The sequence below is a fragment of the Otolemur garnettii genome, unplaced genomic scaffold, assembly GCF_000181295.1.
Source record: "Otolemur garnettii isolate 467f Iridium unplaced genomic scaffold, OtoGar3 scaffold00158, whole genome shotgun sequence".
NCBI lineage: Eukaryota > Metazoa > Chordata > Mammalia > Primates > Galagidae > Otolemur > Otolemur garnettii.
Window position 1 is genome coordinate 3827780 of NW_003852553.1, and position 15307 is coordinate 3843086.

The 15307-nt window shown below is 38.0% G+C and overlaps 1 protein-coding gene across 5 annotated transcripts in view; it reads left to right on the forward strand.

Moving 5' to 3' along the window:
* The window catches only part of USP9X (ubiquitin specific peptidase 9, X-linked), a 135066-nt gene that overhangs the window by 22055 nt on the left and 97704 nt on the right, over positions 1–15307 (forward strand). For all 5 annotated transcript variants that reach the window (XM_023519134.1, XM_023519135.1, XM_023519137.1 and 2 more), the window contains exons 2-3: positions 9233–9486; positions 14136–14281. In XM_023519134.1, the coding sequence (XP_023374902.1) occupies positions 9391–9486; positions 14136–14281 (242 nt within the window). In that variant the 5' untranslated portion in view covers positions 9233–9390. The remainder of the gene's footprint in view (positions 1–9232; positions 9487–14135; positions 14282–15307) is intronic.

The following is a 15307-nucleotide window of genomic DNA, read 5'->3' on the forward strand; positions in this document are numbered from 1 at the left end:
ATAAATGTTTCTTCATTTGCTACATGCCCTTAGGACAATTTCCAGAGGCTTTCAGTATTTTTGCTTTTTTAAAAAATAATTTTCACTGGATATGGTTGTTCCACTGGAGAGAACGTCTATAGAGCTCCTGATGGCACCATTCCAGAAGTCATTTTTAATTTAAAATCACTCACATTGCCTACAGCCACTTAAAAATTGGTGTTTGAGGCTGGGCCAGTGGCTTACAACTATAATCCTAGCACTCTGGAACTCTGGGAGGCAGAGGTAAAGAAGGATCGCCTGAGCTTAGGAGTTTTGAGACCAGCCTGAGCCAGGAGTTAGATCCCATCTCTGTTAGAAATAGAAAATATTAGCCCAGCATGATGGTATGCAACTGTAGTCCCATCTGCTTCAGGTTGTTGAGGTAAGAGGAGGCTGAGGCAGGAGGCTTGCTTGAGCCTAGGAGTTGGAGGTTGCAGTGAGACTCTGTCTCAAAAAAAAAAAAAATGTATGGGTGGCGCCTGTGGCTCAAGGAATAGGGCGCCGGCCCCATATACCAGAGGTGGCGGGTTCAAACCTGGCCCTGGCTAAAAAAACTGCAAAAAAAAAAAAAAAGTGAGAATGCCTGGGAAAGGATGATGTTTACTGGAGCTTTGATGTACATATAAAAGCTTCTAGTATTCTAATTATATACATAGAGTAGGTTTGAATAAGAGTTTGGCCGATTATGGAGCATTTCTAAATGAATAAATTTATGGTGCCATAATGAATTTTGAATCCAAGATGCACTTCTCTTCTAATGACATGTAGGAAGTAGCTATGGATGTACACAGTGATTTAGTGACAAAAATTAGGGGTCTGTGGGTATATGTGCGTGTTAGTAGTGTTGAAAATAAGATATGAGCATTTAGCTCAAGTAACATTTGAATTTAACAAAGATTACTTGGACATCTTCATTTGCACTAGCCTGAATTATTGATTAGCTATAAAGCTATCTAGAGCTATCATCAAAGCGGGAGGGAACCTGTGTTTAACATAGTTGTGTTGACTGGCTTTTTGTATAACTTATCATAATGATGTATGATAAGAATGGTAAGTTCTGTGCTAATGATATTGGCAATGCAGGTAGTGCTAGGAAAATAAAACTTTTACCCTTGAACAAAGGCTGCATTTTAAAAGTTGCTTAGGGATGTTTAGGGTTTTTTTTTGGAGACAGAGCCTCAAGCTGTCCTCCTGGGTGGCATGCCGTAGCATCACAGCTCGCAGCAACCTCCAACTCCTGGGCTCAAGCGAGTCTCCTGCCTCTGCCTCCCAAGTAGCTGGGACCACAGGCGCCCACCACAACGCCTGGCTATTTTTTGTTTTTTTTTGGTTGCAGCCATCATTGTTGTTTGGCGGGCCTGGGCTGGATTCGAACTCTCCAGCTTAAGTATATGTGGCTGGCGCCTTAGCCACTTGAGCCACAGGCACCAAGCTGAGATGTTTAGGTTTATAGCTTAGTGTATTTCAAACTCCTTAACATGAACTCTCCCCATTGAACAATAATGTTTTCCCCCAAAGATGGGGTCTTGCTATGTTGCTCAGGCTGGCATTGAACCCCTGGGCTCAAGCAGTCCTGCCTCAGCCTCCCCAAGTAGCTAGGACTACAGGCTCACACCACTACACCTGGCTAATTTTTCTAACAGTTTTGATGGTACCATATTTCGTAGGAATGTAGCTAATTGTGTCTTATCAAATTCCTTGGTGTGTATAGCTATTAATAGTAATGTAGAATAGTACTTGGGGGAACCACAGATTAAGTGAAAAATCCAATTTTGTAAAACTTGTTTCTGTATTGAAAGTATTCTGATGCAGTTTATTTTGAAGGTGGAGACAATGGTGAGATTAATGGTATTGTTTTCCTCTTTATTTTCTGACATCATTAGTGTATATCATGATGGTTAAAACTGTCGACCACTGGAGCTTGTACTACCTGAGTTTGAATTCTGGATCTACAACTTTGACAACATATTCTCTTTGTTCCAGTTTCTTGACTCATGAAATGGTGCTCTTGAGGATTAAATAACTTGCATAGAGGTGTGATTGGTATGTGCCTATAGTCCCAGTTACCTGGGAGGCTGAGGCAGGAGGATCCCTTGAGCCCGGGAGTTTGAGGTTGCAGTGCAGTGAGCTATGATTGCACCACTGTATTCTTGCCTGAGCAATAGCGCAGTAGTCCCTGCCTCAAAACAAACAAATAAAAAACTTGCTTAGAATAGTGCCTGACAGAAAATAAACACTGAAGTGTTAGGTGATGTTATCACTTTTTTTTTGAGACAGAATCTTAAACTATGTCACCCTTGATAGAGTGCTGTAGTGTCACAGCTCACAGCAACCTCAGTCTTCCAAGTAGCTGGACTACAGGCACCCGCCACAACGTCTGGTTATTTTTTGTTGCAGTTGTCATTGTTGTTTAGCTGGCCGGGGCCAGGTTCGAACCTGTCAGCCTTGGTGTATGTGGCCTGCCCCATAACCACTATGCTATGGGCGCCGTGTTTTGTAAGAAACAGCTCATTTTGAGGTCCACTAAAGGAAATAATTTGGTAGAGTGTTGGAGTTGCTGTTGCTTGTTTATGGTCTCTGTCTTATGTCTGTAATGTTTATTCCACAACAGCAGAGATTTGATATACTTTTTACTTCTGTAGTCTCTTATGCTTAGGACAATATGTAGTCCAGTATAGATGCTCAGTACTTATTTCTTGACTGACTTAAGCTTTTGAGTTCTTTTTTAAATATGTTTTATTATTTGGCCAAAGAGAGAAATTTAGAAAAAGAAGAAAATCTTTCTTCTTTCCTTTTTTTTTGGGGGGGGGGGCAGAGTTTCAGTTTGTTGCCCTCAGTAGTGTGCGGTGGCATCACAGTTCACAGCAACTCCAAACTCTTGGGCTTAAGGGATTATCTTGCCTCAGCCTCCCAAGTAGCTGGGACTACAGGTGCCTGCCATAAATGCCCAGCTATTTTTTTAGAGATAAGGTATTGCTTTGGCTCTGGCTCTAGCTCTGGCTGGTCTCAAACTCATGAGCTCAGGCAATCCACCTCCCTTGGCCTCCCAGAGTGCTAGGATTACAGGTGTGAGCCACCATGCTCAGCCAAAAGAAGGAAATCTTTATGCTGGGATTATATGTAGAATTGTAGAGGATTTCAGCGTGCTATTCAAAAGGGGAGAGGGAGATTCTGGGATATGGTGAAAGTTTGAGCAGAGATGGAATAAAGACTAGATTAAACATTGTGCAGACGGGTTTCTCTGGATTAATGGCCTTTCTCACTGGAAAGCTGGTGGAGAAATTTAAGTTTTGGAAAGCTTAAATGTAAATGGTTTGCAGCTTATGCAGTGGTAGATTGTTTAAGAGAATATATAGTCCAACTTTTAGCTAAGTAAAGGTGATGCTTTTCCCATTATGGAAGATACTGAGATGCTAGGTTTGAATATGAAAAATGCTTTGTGTCATGGAGGCAGTCTAATTGCCATTTTGGTTGTTTTTGCCTTGTAGGAAATTCAAAATACATTCTGTTTATAGAGCTTTTTTGTTTTTATGAAATAAAGCTTAAAACTTAAATGTGGTAAATTTTTTTTTTTTTTAGAGACAGAGTCTCACTTTATCACCCTCAGTAGAGTGCTGTAGCATCACAGCTCACAGCAACCTCCAACTCCTGGGCTTAGGCGATTCTCTTGCCTCAGTTTCCCGAGTAACTGGGACTACAGGTGCCTGCCACAACACCCAGCTATTTTTTATTGCAGTTTGGCTGGGGCTGGGTTTGAACCCGCCACCCTTGGTATATGGGGCTGCCGCCCTACCCACTGAGCCATAGGCACTGCCCAGTGTGGTAAAATTTTTATATTGTGATTTGTTGAATTTGAGCATTCATATAGGAAGTGATTGTTATTTTGTCAATTTTAAATGCTTGCTCTTTTGCATTTAGGATACTGCTGCTTTGACTTCATGTAGAAAGCTTGTTCTAGCCATGAGACTGTTACTTGGAATCAAATAAAGCAGTGTGATACCCCTCATTTGGGTAACTTAGCTATAACTTATCTGTGTTAAGTTTTCTACTCTGACCTTTCCAAATTACATCTGAAAACAATAATTGCAAATTCTTGATATTTAAGAACCCTGAATGGTAGATAATAAAAGGGAAAAGAAAATTACGTTTTTGAGAATTATATGTATTATTTGAGAGATATTTGTAAGATACCTTTTATTAAAGTAGTTCTTATGGCATTCTTTGTGGGTAACACCATCAATTTTAAAGACCTGGGAGAGACTGTCACTGGCAATCTTTTTTTTTTCTTTTTTGAGACGGAGCCTCAAGCTATCCCCCTAGGTAGAGTGCCATGGCATCATGCTCACAGCAACCTCCAACTCCTGGACTCAAGAGAGTCTCCTGCCTCAGCCTCCCAAGTAGCTGGGACTACAGGCGCCCGCCACAGCAGCATTTTTTTGGTTACAGCCATCATTGTTGTTTGGCGGGCCCGGGCTGGGGATTTGAACCCGCCACCTTAGGTGTATGTGGCTGGCACCTTAGCCGCTTGAGCCACAGGCGCCGAACCGGCAATCTTAAAAGATAGCAGCAAGGATGGGATTTTGAACAAGAGTTTTGTTTGAATCTAGAAATTATAGTAGAACCCCCCCATAGTTGATAGCCTCCTTAAGTTGACCTAATGTTCATAGACAGTGCACTACATGTACATATCAGTATGGTAGGCTTAGTTGTGTATATTGACCAGTTTGTTACAGTCCCCTTGGGTGGTCAAAGTATAGACGTTTCATTGTACTTTGAATTGCCCCATACTCATTTCTTGCTCTTTATCTCCTACCCTAGTATGCTGAGGGAAAGGCCTCAAATTCTTATGTGCTAGAAATGCCTATTAAAAATAGCAGAAAAGAGCAGGGTATTCTATGTGGAGACTTGATATACTCACCCAGCAATATTGGAAATCTAGAAGTGACAACCTGACAAAGGTAGAAGAAACAGAAACTAAGAGAAAGGTGAGACTGTATGAGATAGGGATGTCAAACAGCTTGAGGTTTTGCTGATTAAATATCCTGTAAGAAGCAGACGATAATTTAGTTTGATGGTGTGAGAGAAAGGTGTTTTTTTGAGGCAGAGGTTTCACACTTGCACTTTATTCCTTTTATCCTAAAGTTACTTTGTCTAGAATCATGTATCACTGGACTTTTTGATTTGTCTGTGGATGGCTATTGGAATATGTGCAGATGAAAGGATATTGTACATAAAAAATGAGAATATAATTTTAAGATATTTTAGCTCACATCTCAGTGGTAAAGGAGCAGTTGGTGCTATGTATATAAAATATTACTGTGAAAAAATGCATATAAAACTTACCGTTTTGACGTGTACAGTGGCATTAGGCACATTCATATTGTGTACTTCTTACCACCATCCATTTCTAGAAGTTTCATCTTCCCAAACTGAAACTCTGTACCCCTTAAAACAATAACTTCTCATGCCCTTGTCCCTGTAGGCCCTGGTAACCACCATTCTATTTTCTGTCTCTATTAATGAGGTGTGACTACTGTAGTGGAATCCTAGAGCGTCATCCTTTTGTGACTGGCTTATTTCACTTAGCATTAATGTCCTCCCGGTTGAGCTATGCTTTTAAAATACTCCTAAATAATAATTGCATGTATGTACCAGAGTTTGTTCATCCTTTATTCATCACACTTGGATTGCTCCCAGGAAAGACTTTTTTCTTTTCTTTTCTTTTTTTTTTTTTTTTGGAGACTTACTTTGTCACCCTGGGTAGAGTGCTGTGGTGTCATATCTCATAGCAACTTCAAACTCTTAGTTGGGCTCAAGTGACCTTCTTGCCTCAGCCTCTGGAGTAGGTGGGACTACAGGCGCCCACCACAGTGCCTGGCTATTTTTTAGAGACAGGGTCTCTTGTTCAGGCTGGTCTCGAACTCAAAAGCTCAAGCAATCCACCCACCTAGGCCTCCTAGAGTGCTAGGATTATTGGCATAAACCACTGCGCTTGGTCTAGTGGACAAGGTGATAGAATTAATTCTAGGCATGTCTATGTTCTACCTGTTCCTTGGTCAGGTCACTTGACTTTGTAGAGCTTCAGTTTTTTTAATTTATAGAGAACTGCCACAAATTCTGTGTAAACTAAAGATTTACCTCCCCAAATATCACTTTAATTATGATGTGCCTCAGCAGCCTCCAGTTTGACTCACACTTGGGAATATAATGTGTACATTGCTTCTCCCCTCAGTCTTAAGATGAGGTAGAGATTTTATAAAAAGACTCCTGGGTGATGCTAATGAATCCACCTTCCTCCCTACTCTTTAGCTCTGTATTCAAGACCCTCAAGTTTTGCCTGAATTCCAGACTTGTAGACTCACCTCTTTTAGTGAGTGTTTGCACCTCAGTTTCAGTACTCAACACCATCTTCTCTACTACTACCAGCCACATTATCCTTCCCCTTTGAAAAGAAGTAGGAAGGAAACCTGGATTTCAGGACTATAAAAGCCTAGGAAGCTCATGAAAAGGGAGGGGTGGGTCAGTGGCAGCCAGCTGTGTCTAATGCTAGGAAGAAGGCAATTGGTTGAATACTAAGAAGCAGTCATTTGATTTGTCAGTTAGTGGAGCACTTTCTGTGGACTAGATACTAGACCACTAGACACCTCCTGTCCTCCTATCAGTGCACATACAAAGTTTTGTATGTAATTTTTTTAGGGGAATTAATCTTCACATCTATCTGTAGACTTAAAGACCCTCGGCTTAAAGCAGTTTTTTTAGCAGTTCGGACACAGGTGGTGAGAGAGAATGAAGTGAAAGGGAAGGTAGAGATATTCTTAGAACTTTTGGGGGAAGGGAAGGGTGGAGATGAGTGATTGTCAGGCACAGTCTATAGAGGTGTCCAACCAGTGCTCATATCTGCATGCTGATTTTGTGAGGATTTTTTGCACATTGTGGTGTATATCAGGAAAAGTATGTATGGACCCCTGCTCTCCCTGCCTTTTTTTCCCTAATCAGCTTTTCCCAAGACTGTTGTCAAATGTGCGCCAGAAAGAAAAAAAGGTTGGAGGCTCGGCACCTGTGGCTTAAGTGGCTAAGGTGCCAGCCACGTACACCCAATGTGGCGGGTTCGAATTCAGCCCGGGCCCGCCAAACAACAATGATGGCTGCAACCAAAAAATATAGCCAGGCGTTGTGGCGGGTGCCTATGGTCCCAGCTACTCAGGAGACTGAGGCAGGAGACTCGCTTGAGCCCAGGAGTTGGAGATTGCTGTGAGCTGTGATGCCACAACACTCTACCCAGGGGACAGCTTGAGGCTCCTGTCTCAAAAAAAAGAAAAAAGGTTGGACACTCTTGGTTTAGGGAAAGGCATCCAGGAAAAGATTTGGGTAGTGAGGGGGTTGATGATTAGATCATCATCCAATGGAAAGGGTATACGATGGGGTCATGAGTCCAGATAGGGGGTGGGATGGGCAAAAGGAAGAAATTGGAATCAATTTGAAGCAGAGAAGAATGAAGTTGATGAATTGGTTAGTTAATATTTTGAGTGCTAAGGAAAAACATTTGAATAATTTGTCAGCAGACCCAGAGTAGCTAAGGGAAATAGTGTATAAAATGGAAAACAAAAGTGAGAGCCTGCTTAGTCATTATGTTTTCATTGATTTTTCACTGTATATATGAAAAAGCTTTTATGTTCATTCTTAGCCTCACCAGTACTTGTCAGTCTTAAGCTTTTTAAAAATTTTGTCAATTTGTGAGTGAAGCAAAAACTTGGTTTTGTGTTTTGTAGTTTTGCAATTACTTATGAGATTGAGAGGCAGAATAATGTTAGCATTTAAGAGCTGCAGAGTCCCTGGCTTAGAATCCTATTTCGTACTGATACAGGTAACTTTTGCTCTCTGCCTCCCTTAACTGTAAGGAGGGATGATAACAGTTCCTACTGCATACATTTGTGAGGATTAAAGTGCTCCAAACAGTACCTAACATGTGAAAAACATTACTTTAAAATTGGGTATTATTTCATGTACTTATTGGTCACTTCCATTTATTTATTTATTTGAGACTTTTCATGTCCTTTGCCTTTTTTTCTACTGAGGTGTCTTCCTTTTTCTTATTTAGTAATGTTTTGGACATAAATAGTGCAGATATTTTCTTATACTCACCTTTCAAATTTTACATAGACAAATTTGTTAAACTTCTTGTACCTCTAAATTTTGCTGTAAACATATTCCTCTAGTACTTTCTATTGTTTGCATTTTCCTCACTGATCTACCTGTAATTTATTTGTTATGTGGTTTAAGGTATACTTTTTTGAAAATGATAGCTTAAAGAGCTTCAGAGAAGTCTTAAAGTCAGATTTGAATTAGTCTCTGCATAACTTGAGGAAGCCTCTGCTTGCTTTACTTTTACTCTGTTAAATGGGAATAATAATAACCCACCTTCTGTACTGTGTAGACTGGGTATATGAGTCAAATGAGTTGTTGGCAGAGTGCTTGGAATCTTCTCTTGACGTTTTGCTAACCTAAGTATCCGGCAATAAATACGTTGGTGTTAACATTAACTGAAGTAAATGAGTCCCAAGTGTGCCTTATATACTAGGGTGTAAATATGATACTGACTATCTTAAACCAGGTTATACAAACACTTGACAAATTTGGTTGTATTGCAGTAGTAGTATATAATTTGAACCCTCTCCCAAGAAAAACTCCCCTAAAGAAGTCTTTTGGGTTTTCATTTTTTGTTGGGGTATTTGGGGGGCGGTGAGAAAACAAATTTGTTCTCTCACAATTTGGGAGGCTGGAAGTGCAATGTCAAAGTGTTGGCAGGTTTGTTTTTTAAGTCTTGAGCTTGAGCATGTACATCTTAACATTGTGTTTTAGGAATTAGCAAATTGAAGGCAGGTATACCTTTCTGTAGTTTAATCAAAACAACAACTAAGTAAGTACCTTGATAAATTGTCTTTGGAGTCGGTTCCAGGAGAAAACTGAAGTATTACATATATAGTAAAACCCTCTACTTGTATGTCTTCTTGTCATAATGACTGGTGTACTATTGTTGTCAGTTTAAGTTTTATGTAGTATTAATGACATTACAGCTTTTTACTTTTCTCTCATTTATATAGCCACCTTCTCCTGACTAAGTTCACTGGTAATAACTAAATTTGAACAGTTTCTTAACTCATGTTTATTTTTATATCTAAAACAAATGTACTTTTTCCCCTTCTACTTATAGGTTATGCAATGGTCTCTGCAAGATGGTTTATTCTTGAATTGGAGCTTTTTAAGACTGACAAATGCTGGTACTTCATCTTCTATAAGTGGACTATAATTTCTTTTCTCAAGACAACTACATAAGCAGACAAAATTGCAAAGATCTGCCCTGTGTCGAGTATGACAGCCACGACTCGTGGCTCTCCAGTCGGAGGGAATGACAACCAGGGCCAGGCTCCTGATGGACAGTCTCAGCCCCCCCTCCAACAGAATCAGGTAGGACCTTGAAGATACTAGTTAGTTACATTGATATGTCATATTATGGGATACTAAATGATGGCGTATGTTCTGAATAATTTGTGAAACAACCAAAAAACTTATTTTAAGTTTTATTTAAGAAAGTGAACATAGGTCTTGCACAGTAATGAGAAAGCTCTAGTGCTGTAGACAATGATGCTTGAGTATGTAGCCCATCTTTTTCTGGTGCCTTATATTGTCAGTCATTATTAAAATTGATTATTTAAGCCCTGTTTCAGTTCTGAGAAAAAGCATTAAATTATTTAGTGTTCTGTGGTTAAAAGCATGAACCCATCATAGATGATAACATCACTTTGTGTATCCCATAAACTTAATGCAATTATAAATTGTCAGTTTACAATGAAATTTTGAAAAGAGCATGAACTCAAGTTATGTTGCTAGTATTAAAGCTTTATACTATTATGGTAAATGCTAGCTTTATGACTCTGGATAAGTTCTATAATCTCTAAGGCTCAGTTTCTTCATCTATACAGTGGGGATAATAATAGTGTAACTACTTCATTGAATTGTTAGGAGGATCATTTGAAGTAATGTTTGCAAAGGGCTTAATGGAGAGTTTGTTACTGAGGTTTTATGATGGCCCCAACTGATAGGGTAATTTTTTTTTCTGTTCTCTGGTTGAATTTATGTAAGGTTTCTGTTACATCTTCATTAATCATTTGGAAGATTTCACTGGTAGAACCATCTGGCCTAGAGTTTTATTTGTAGAAAAGTTTTAATTATGGTACAGATCTATTTTTTTTTAAATTAGGAGAATTTGCTGATTATTAATATTTTTAAAGGAATTTGTCCATTTCATCTAGATGGTCAAATTTATTGAGGTAAAGTTGTGTACAATGTCTTTTTAAAAGTCTTTTTATAGACTTCAAGTCTGTGGTTAATATTGAGCACTCATTTCTGATACTGCTAATTTCTGTTTTCTCTCCTTTTCTGTCTTTTTAGTTATTTACCAATTTTCATCAAACCTTTTAAAAAACAAACTTTTTTGGACTTTGATTTCTCCCTTCTTTCATTTGTATGCTTTTACTCTTTGTTCCTATTATTTCCTTTGGATTTGGTTTGCTGTTCTTTTTCTTATTTTTTGAAATGGAAGTTTAGATATTTGATTTTAGCCTTTGGGAAGCATTAAACTGAATGATAAACATTAAAACTTGTGATATGCAGCTCAAACAGTGCTTAGAGGTAATTAGCCAAGGTGTGTTTATGTAAGTCACAAACATGCTCTTTACAGTTGGTATGTGTTTATGTAGAACCTATGGGGATAAGTTTTCAGGCAAAAGTGTTATTTTAGAGTAGTTACTTGAGTATAAGTTCTTAATTGTCCAGCTGCTAAAGATTAGGTTCTGTCTGTCTCATACACAAGTATGGTGGAAAGAGCTACTTTCTTTCCTTTTTCCTCTCCCTGTTTTAGAGAAGTGAATGAGTCAGGGTTTTTTTTCCTCCCCCAAATAAATGTGTCAGCTTTATTAATTCCTTTTCTTCTCTAGTTCTCACTTTTAAGAGATAAAATACTAAAGTGTGGTCATAGGTCTGAGACAGAGTTAAGTCTTTTTTGTGTCATAAATTTGTTAACTAATATTTAGGTTTTTTTAAGCATAATGTAGTCAAAGGTTTCTCTGAGTGCCAAGGATTTCTAATTTTAAAGTAAGAGCTAGTGACTGGAGTTCCATTTTCTACCCCCAACCCCTTTTTTCCATTTTATACTTGCATTGTGTGGGGAAGTTTTGCAGCGTTTGTGGCTTGCATGGCTTTAGATGAAAAGTAAACCTTTTCTTTAACATTATTTTAAGGTGTACTTGAATTTTAGAGCCCTTGAGTTTGTAATATTCAACTTAAGATATCTATTGGTAATTTAAAACAACAAAGAAAGAGATGAAATTTTCCTTATTAGGATTTTAGTTATTTCACAAGATCTGACACTATTGGACCAAGAAGAAGCAACCAAAGTTAATCACTCTTCAACTGAGGGCTCGATTTTTGGATATGCTTTTTTTTTTTGAGACAGAGCCTCAAGCTGTTGTCCTGGGTAGGGTTCCTTGGCATCGCAGTTCACAGCAACCTCTAATTCCTGGGCTCAAGCGAGTCTCCTGCCTCTGCCTCCCAAGTAGCTGGGACTACGGTGCCAGCCACAATACCCAGCTGTTTTTTGGTTGCAGCCGTCATTGTTTGGCGGGCCTGGGCTGGATTTGAACCTGCCAGCGCAAGTGTATGTGGGCCTTAGCTGCTTGAGCCATAGGTGCCGAGGCTGGATATGCTTTTTATACATTGACATAAAGGGAATTTCTAAAATCAGATTTTTCACTTAATTTTTTATAGAGATTTTTAGGTTCTAGTGTGATATGTAGTAAGACATAGTGTTACGTGAAACCTTAACAAAGGCATGGGATGAAACACTCTTGGATGTGGTTGCTGGGAGGGTACAAGTTTTCTGGAATGGAATTTAGCAATATTTATTTATCAATGGCCTTAAAGTAAATTGTTTATATTGTTTATGGATTATATTTCTAAGATCCTAGCCTCAAGAAAGGTTGTTCAACTCAAAGATTTATATATGAAAAGAATAATTACAGGCCGTAGTTGTTAGTAGTAAAAATGATAAAATGCTACATGTCCCTTATTTAATTTTATTTGATTTGTGTAATACTATCTGGCCATTGATTTTTTTTTTAAGGTTCTAGTTTAAAAAATTGAGTATCAAACATTGAATGGAAAAGGGCACATCCTGAGATAATCCCAGTTTATTGAAAATGTATACATATATATAGTCAGTTTTTATTTGGCTCATAAAGATTAAATGTCAGTGGTGATCCTTATCTGTTGGTATGGTATTACAGGTATTTTAAATTTTATTTTTGCCTTCATCTTTATGAGCATGGGTAAAATAATATATACTAGGGGAAGGAAAGTTTCAAAAATTAGACAGACTTCTAAATCACATACTTCAAATCAGATATTTCTATTGGATTTGTAATACTTAAATTCTGTGCTATAATTTCCTTTGCCTTGAGACTAACTCAGTGGGCACTTGCCCAGTATTCTCCATCTTAGGTAAAAGTTCACCATTTAATTGCCAATTGGCCGTAAGAGTTTACGTATAAACTTTAAAGTAGAACATACTAATGGTGGCATACCCATGTAAGCATTTGCTTAGGCAACTGTGTTTATTATACAACTGTTAAATAGGTGCTTGAATGATAGAGGGGCTGTCTTCTCTAAAGTGCTACCAGCCTGCAGAGAAGAGGAAATTTAGGAAAACATGAGTAAAAATCAACTTAAAATTTAGGTCGATTTTATTCTGAAAAAGAAAATATCATCTTACTAAATTAAGAGTAAAGGTCATAAAAGTTCATTGGCTTAGCTTAGTTGTGAAAATAGTATGTATTGCTAAAATTGGGGGAGTAGAGATAAAGATTTGCTAAAAGTAAGGAATGAAAGAAATGAAAATTAGTCATTAGTTAGAAGTGACATGGTTTATATAGAACATGTAATTATGAACTATTATTGTTTGGACAGTAGTTTCAAAGTAGGGAAATTATGGAAGAATTCTTACATTTTCCCCTTCAAATTAAGAAATAAAAGTAGAACTTATAAATCAAAGTTTTAAATCTTAAAAGTGTGATGTTTTTGGCCAGGGGATGGCTCATACCTACAATCTTAGCATTCTGGGAGGCCAAGGCCAGGTCAGGAGTTTGAGACCAGCCTGAGCAAGAGCAAGAAAAAATTAACTGGATATTGTGGCAGGTGCCTGTGGTTCCAGCTACCCTGGAAGCTGAGGCAGGAGGATCGTTTAAGCTCAGGAGTTCAAAGTTGCTGTGAGCTAGGCTGATGCCACAACATTCTAGCCTGGGCAACAAAGTGAGAGACTCTGTCTCTAAATAAATAAATAAATAAATAAATAAATAAAAATAATTTAAAAGGAAAAAGAAAATTAAAATGTGATGTTTCATATTTATACGGTAGTTGCTATCATGACAGAGCTTATAATGGGGAATGTAAGCAGAGAGGCATTGTGTTCATTATGGTCAAGAACACAAACTTCAGAATAGACTTGGATTCATATTCTTACTACAGAGTACAATCTGTGTGACCTTGAACCATTTATTGTCTGGTTTGTTTTCCCATTTTTTAAATGTCAGTAGAATAACTTCATTAGGCATTGAGGATTGGATGAAATTATTTTAAAGTACAACAGCATAGTGATTGTCTGAAACAACATAAATTTTTAGTAATTTTATCTTTTATAAAAATTTAAGATACAGTATCCCTTGGTATTCCTGGGGGATTGGTTCCAGGAGCTTCTCTGCAATGGCAAAATTAGCAGCTGCTTGAGTACCTGATATAAAATGGTGTAGTATTTGCATATAATCTACACAAATCTTGTATACTTTAAGTCATCTCTATATTACTTACGATATCTTATACAGTATAAATAGTACATACATAGTTGTCATGCTGTGTAATTTATTTAGGGAATAATTGGAAGCAAAAAAGTCTGTATGTTTGGAGAGCCAGCTGTATTGTAACGTTTATCTTTGGTGTTCGAATTACTAAATTATTGTTCATATGTCATAGAAACTTAAATCTGGAATATTTCATTTTTAATTAAGACTTCATCGCCTGATTCTTCCAATGAAAATTCCCCGGCAACTCCTCCAGACGAACAAGGTCAAGGTGATGCTCCACCACAGCTTGAAGACGAGGAACCTGCATTTCCACATACTGACCTGGCAAAATTGGATGACATGATCAACAGGTGAGTTGATTTAGTTTGGTTTTTTTAAATGTATGTAACACATAAGAAAACCAAGTTTCTCAGCATTGTTTCTGGTAGTGGATAAGAAAAAAATAGTGTGGACAAGAATGGCACAGTAACCCCACTGTCTCCTTAATACTCTTCATATCTTAGTTAACTGCAAAATATTTTGTAACCCATAATGCTTAATGAAAAGGAGTGACAGTGTTAATTACATTTTCAGATTAATGTTAAGCTGTACATGCATTTTCCCTTTTTGAGAGTTTATGAAGCTTTTTGTCATTGATACGTTGGTTGCTGGATGACTTTCATAATTTTGGGATGCTCTGAGGCAAACCAAGTCACAAGGATGTTAAGTTCCTTGTGAACTCTTGACTAGCTAGTCTGAGCCATTTAACCATCTCAGTTATTTGTTTTTCTTGACCTTTGTTTCAAGTAGTGATTCAGAGTATGATTTTTCATAGTTGTAGGACAAATAATCCTTCTCTCCTACCCCTGCACACTTCACTTATTTAGAGGAAGATTCCAAGAGAGTGAAGCTTTAAGTTTTTGTGCAGAGGAAGAAAAAAATTCAAGAGGCTAAAGGAAGAGCTTATCAAGGAAAACCCATTCATATAGCTGTGATCTTTACTAGCTGTGGGCTCAACAAGTGAATGTTAGGGGAAGTGCGACACATTTCCCCCTCACTCCCCAAAAGGAAAGTAACAAGAACACATTACCGAATTTATTTTGTTGTATTTTACTTTCTAAAAATAAGACAGTACTGTTAAGTGCATAATGTCAGGGGAAGTGGAAATGCTTTACATTAAAAAAATCTGAATACATAAGTAATATGTATACATTGTTAAACATAGAAATATCTAGGCAGATTTCTCTGTAATTTTCCCCTTAAGTGTATACATTCCGGCTCGGCGCCTATAGCTCAACCGGCTAAGGTGCCAGCCACGTACACCTAAGGTGGCAGGTTCGAATCCCCAGCCCGGACCCGCCAAAACAACAATGATGGCTGCAACCAAAAAAAAATAG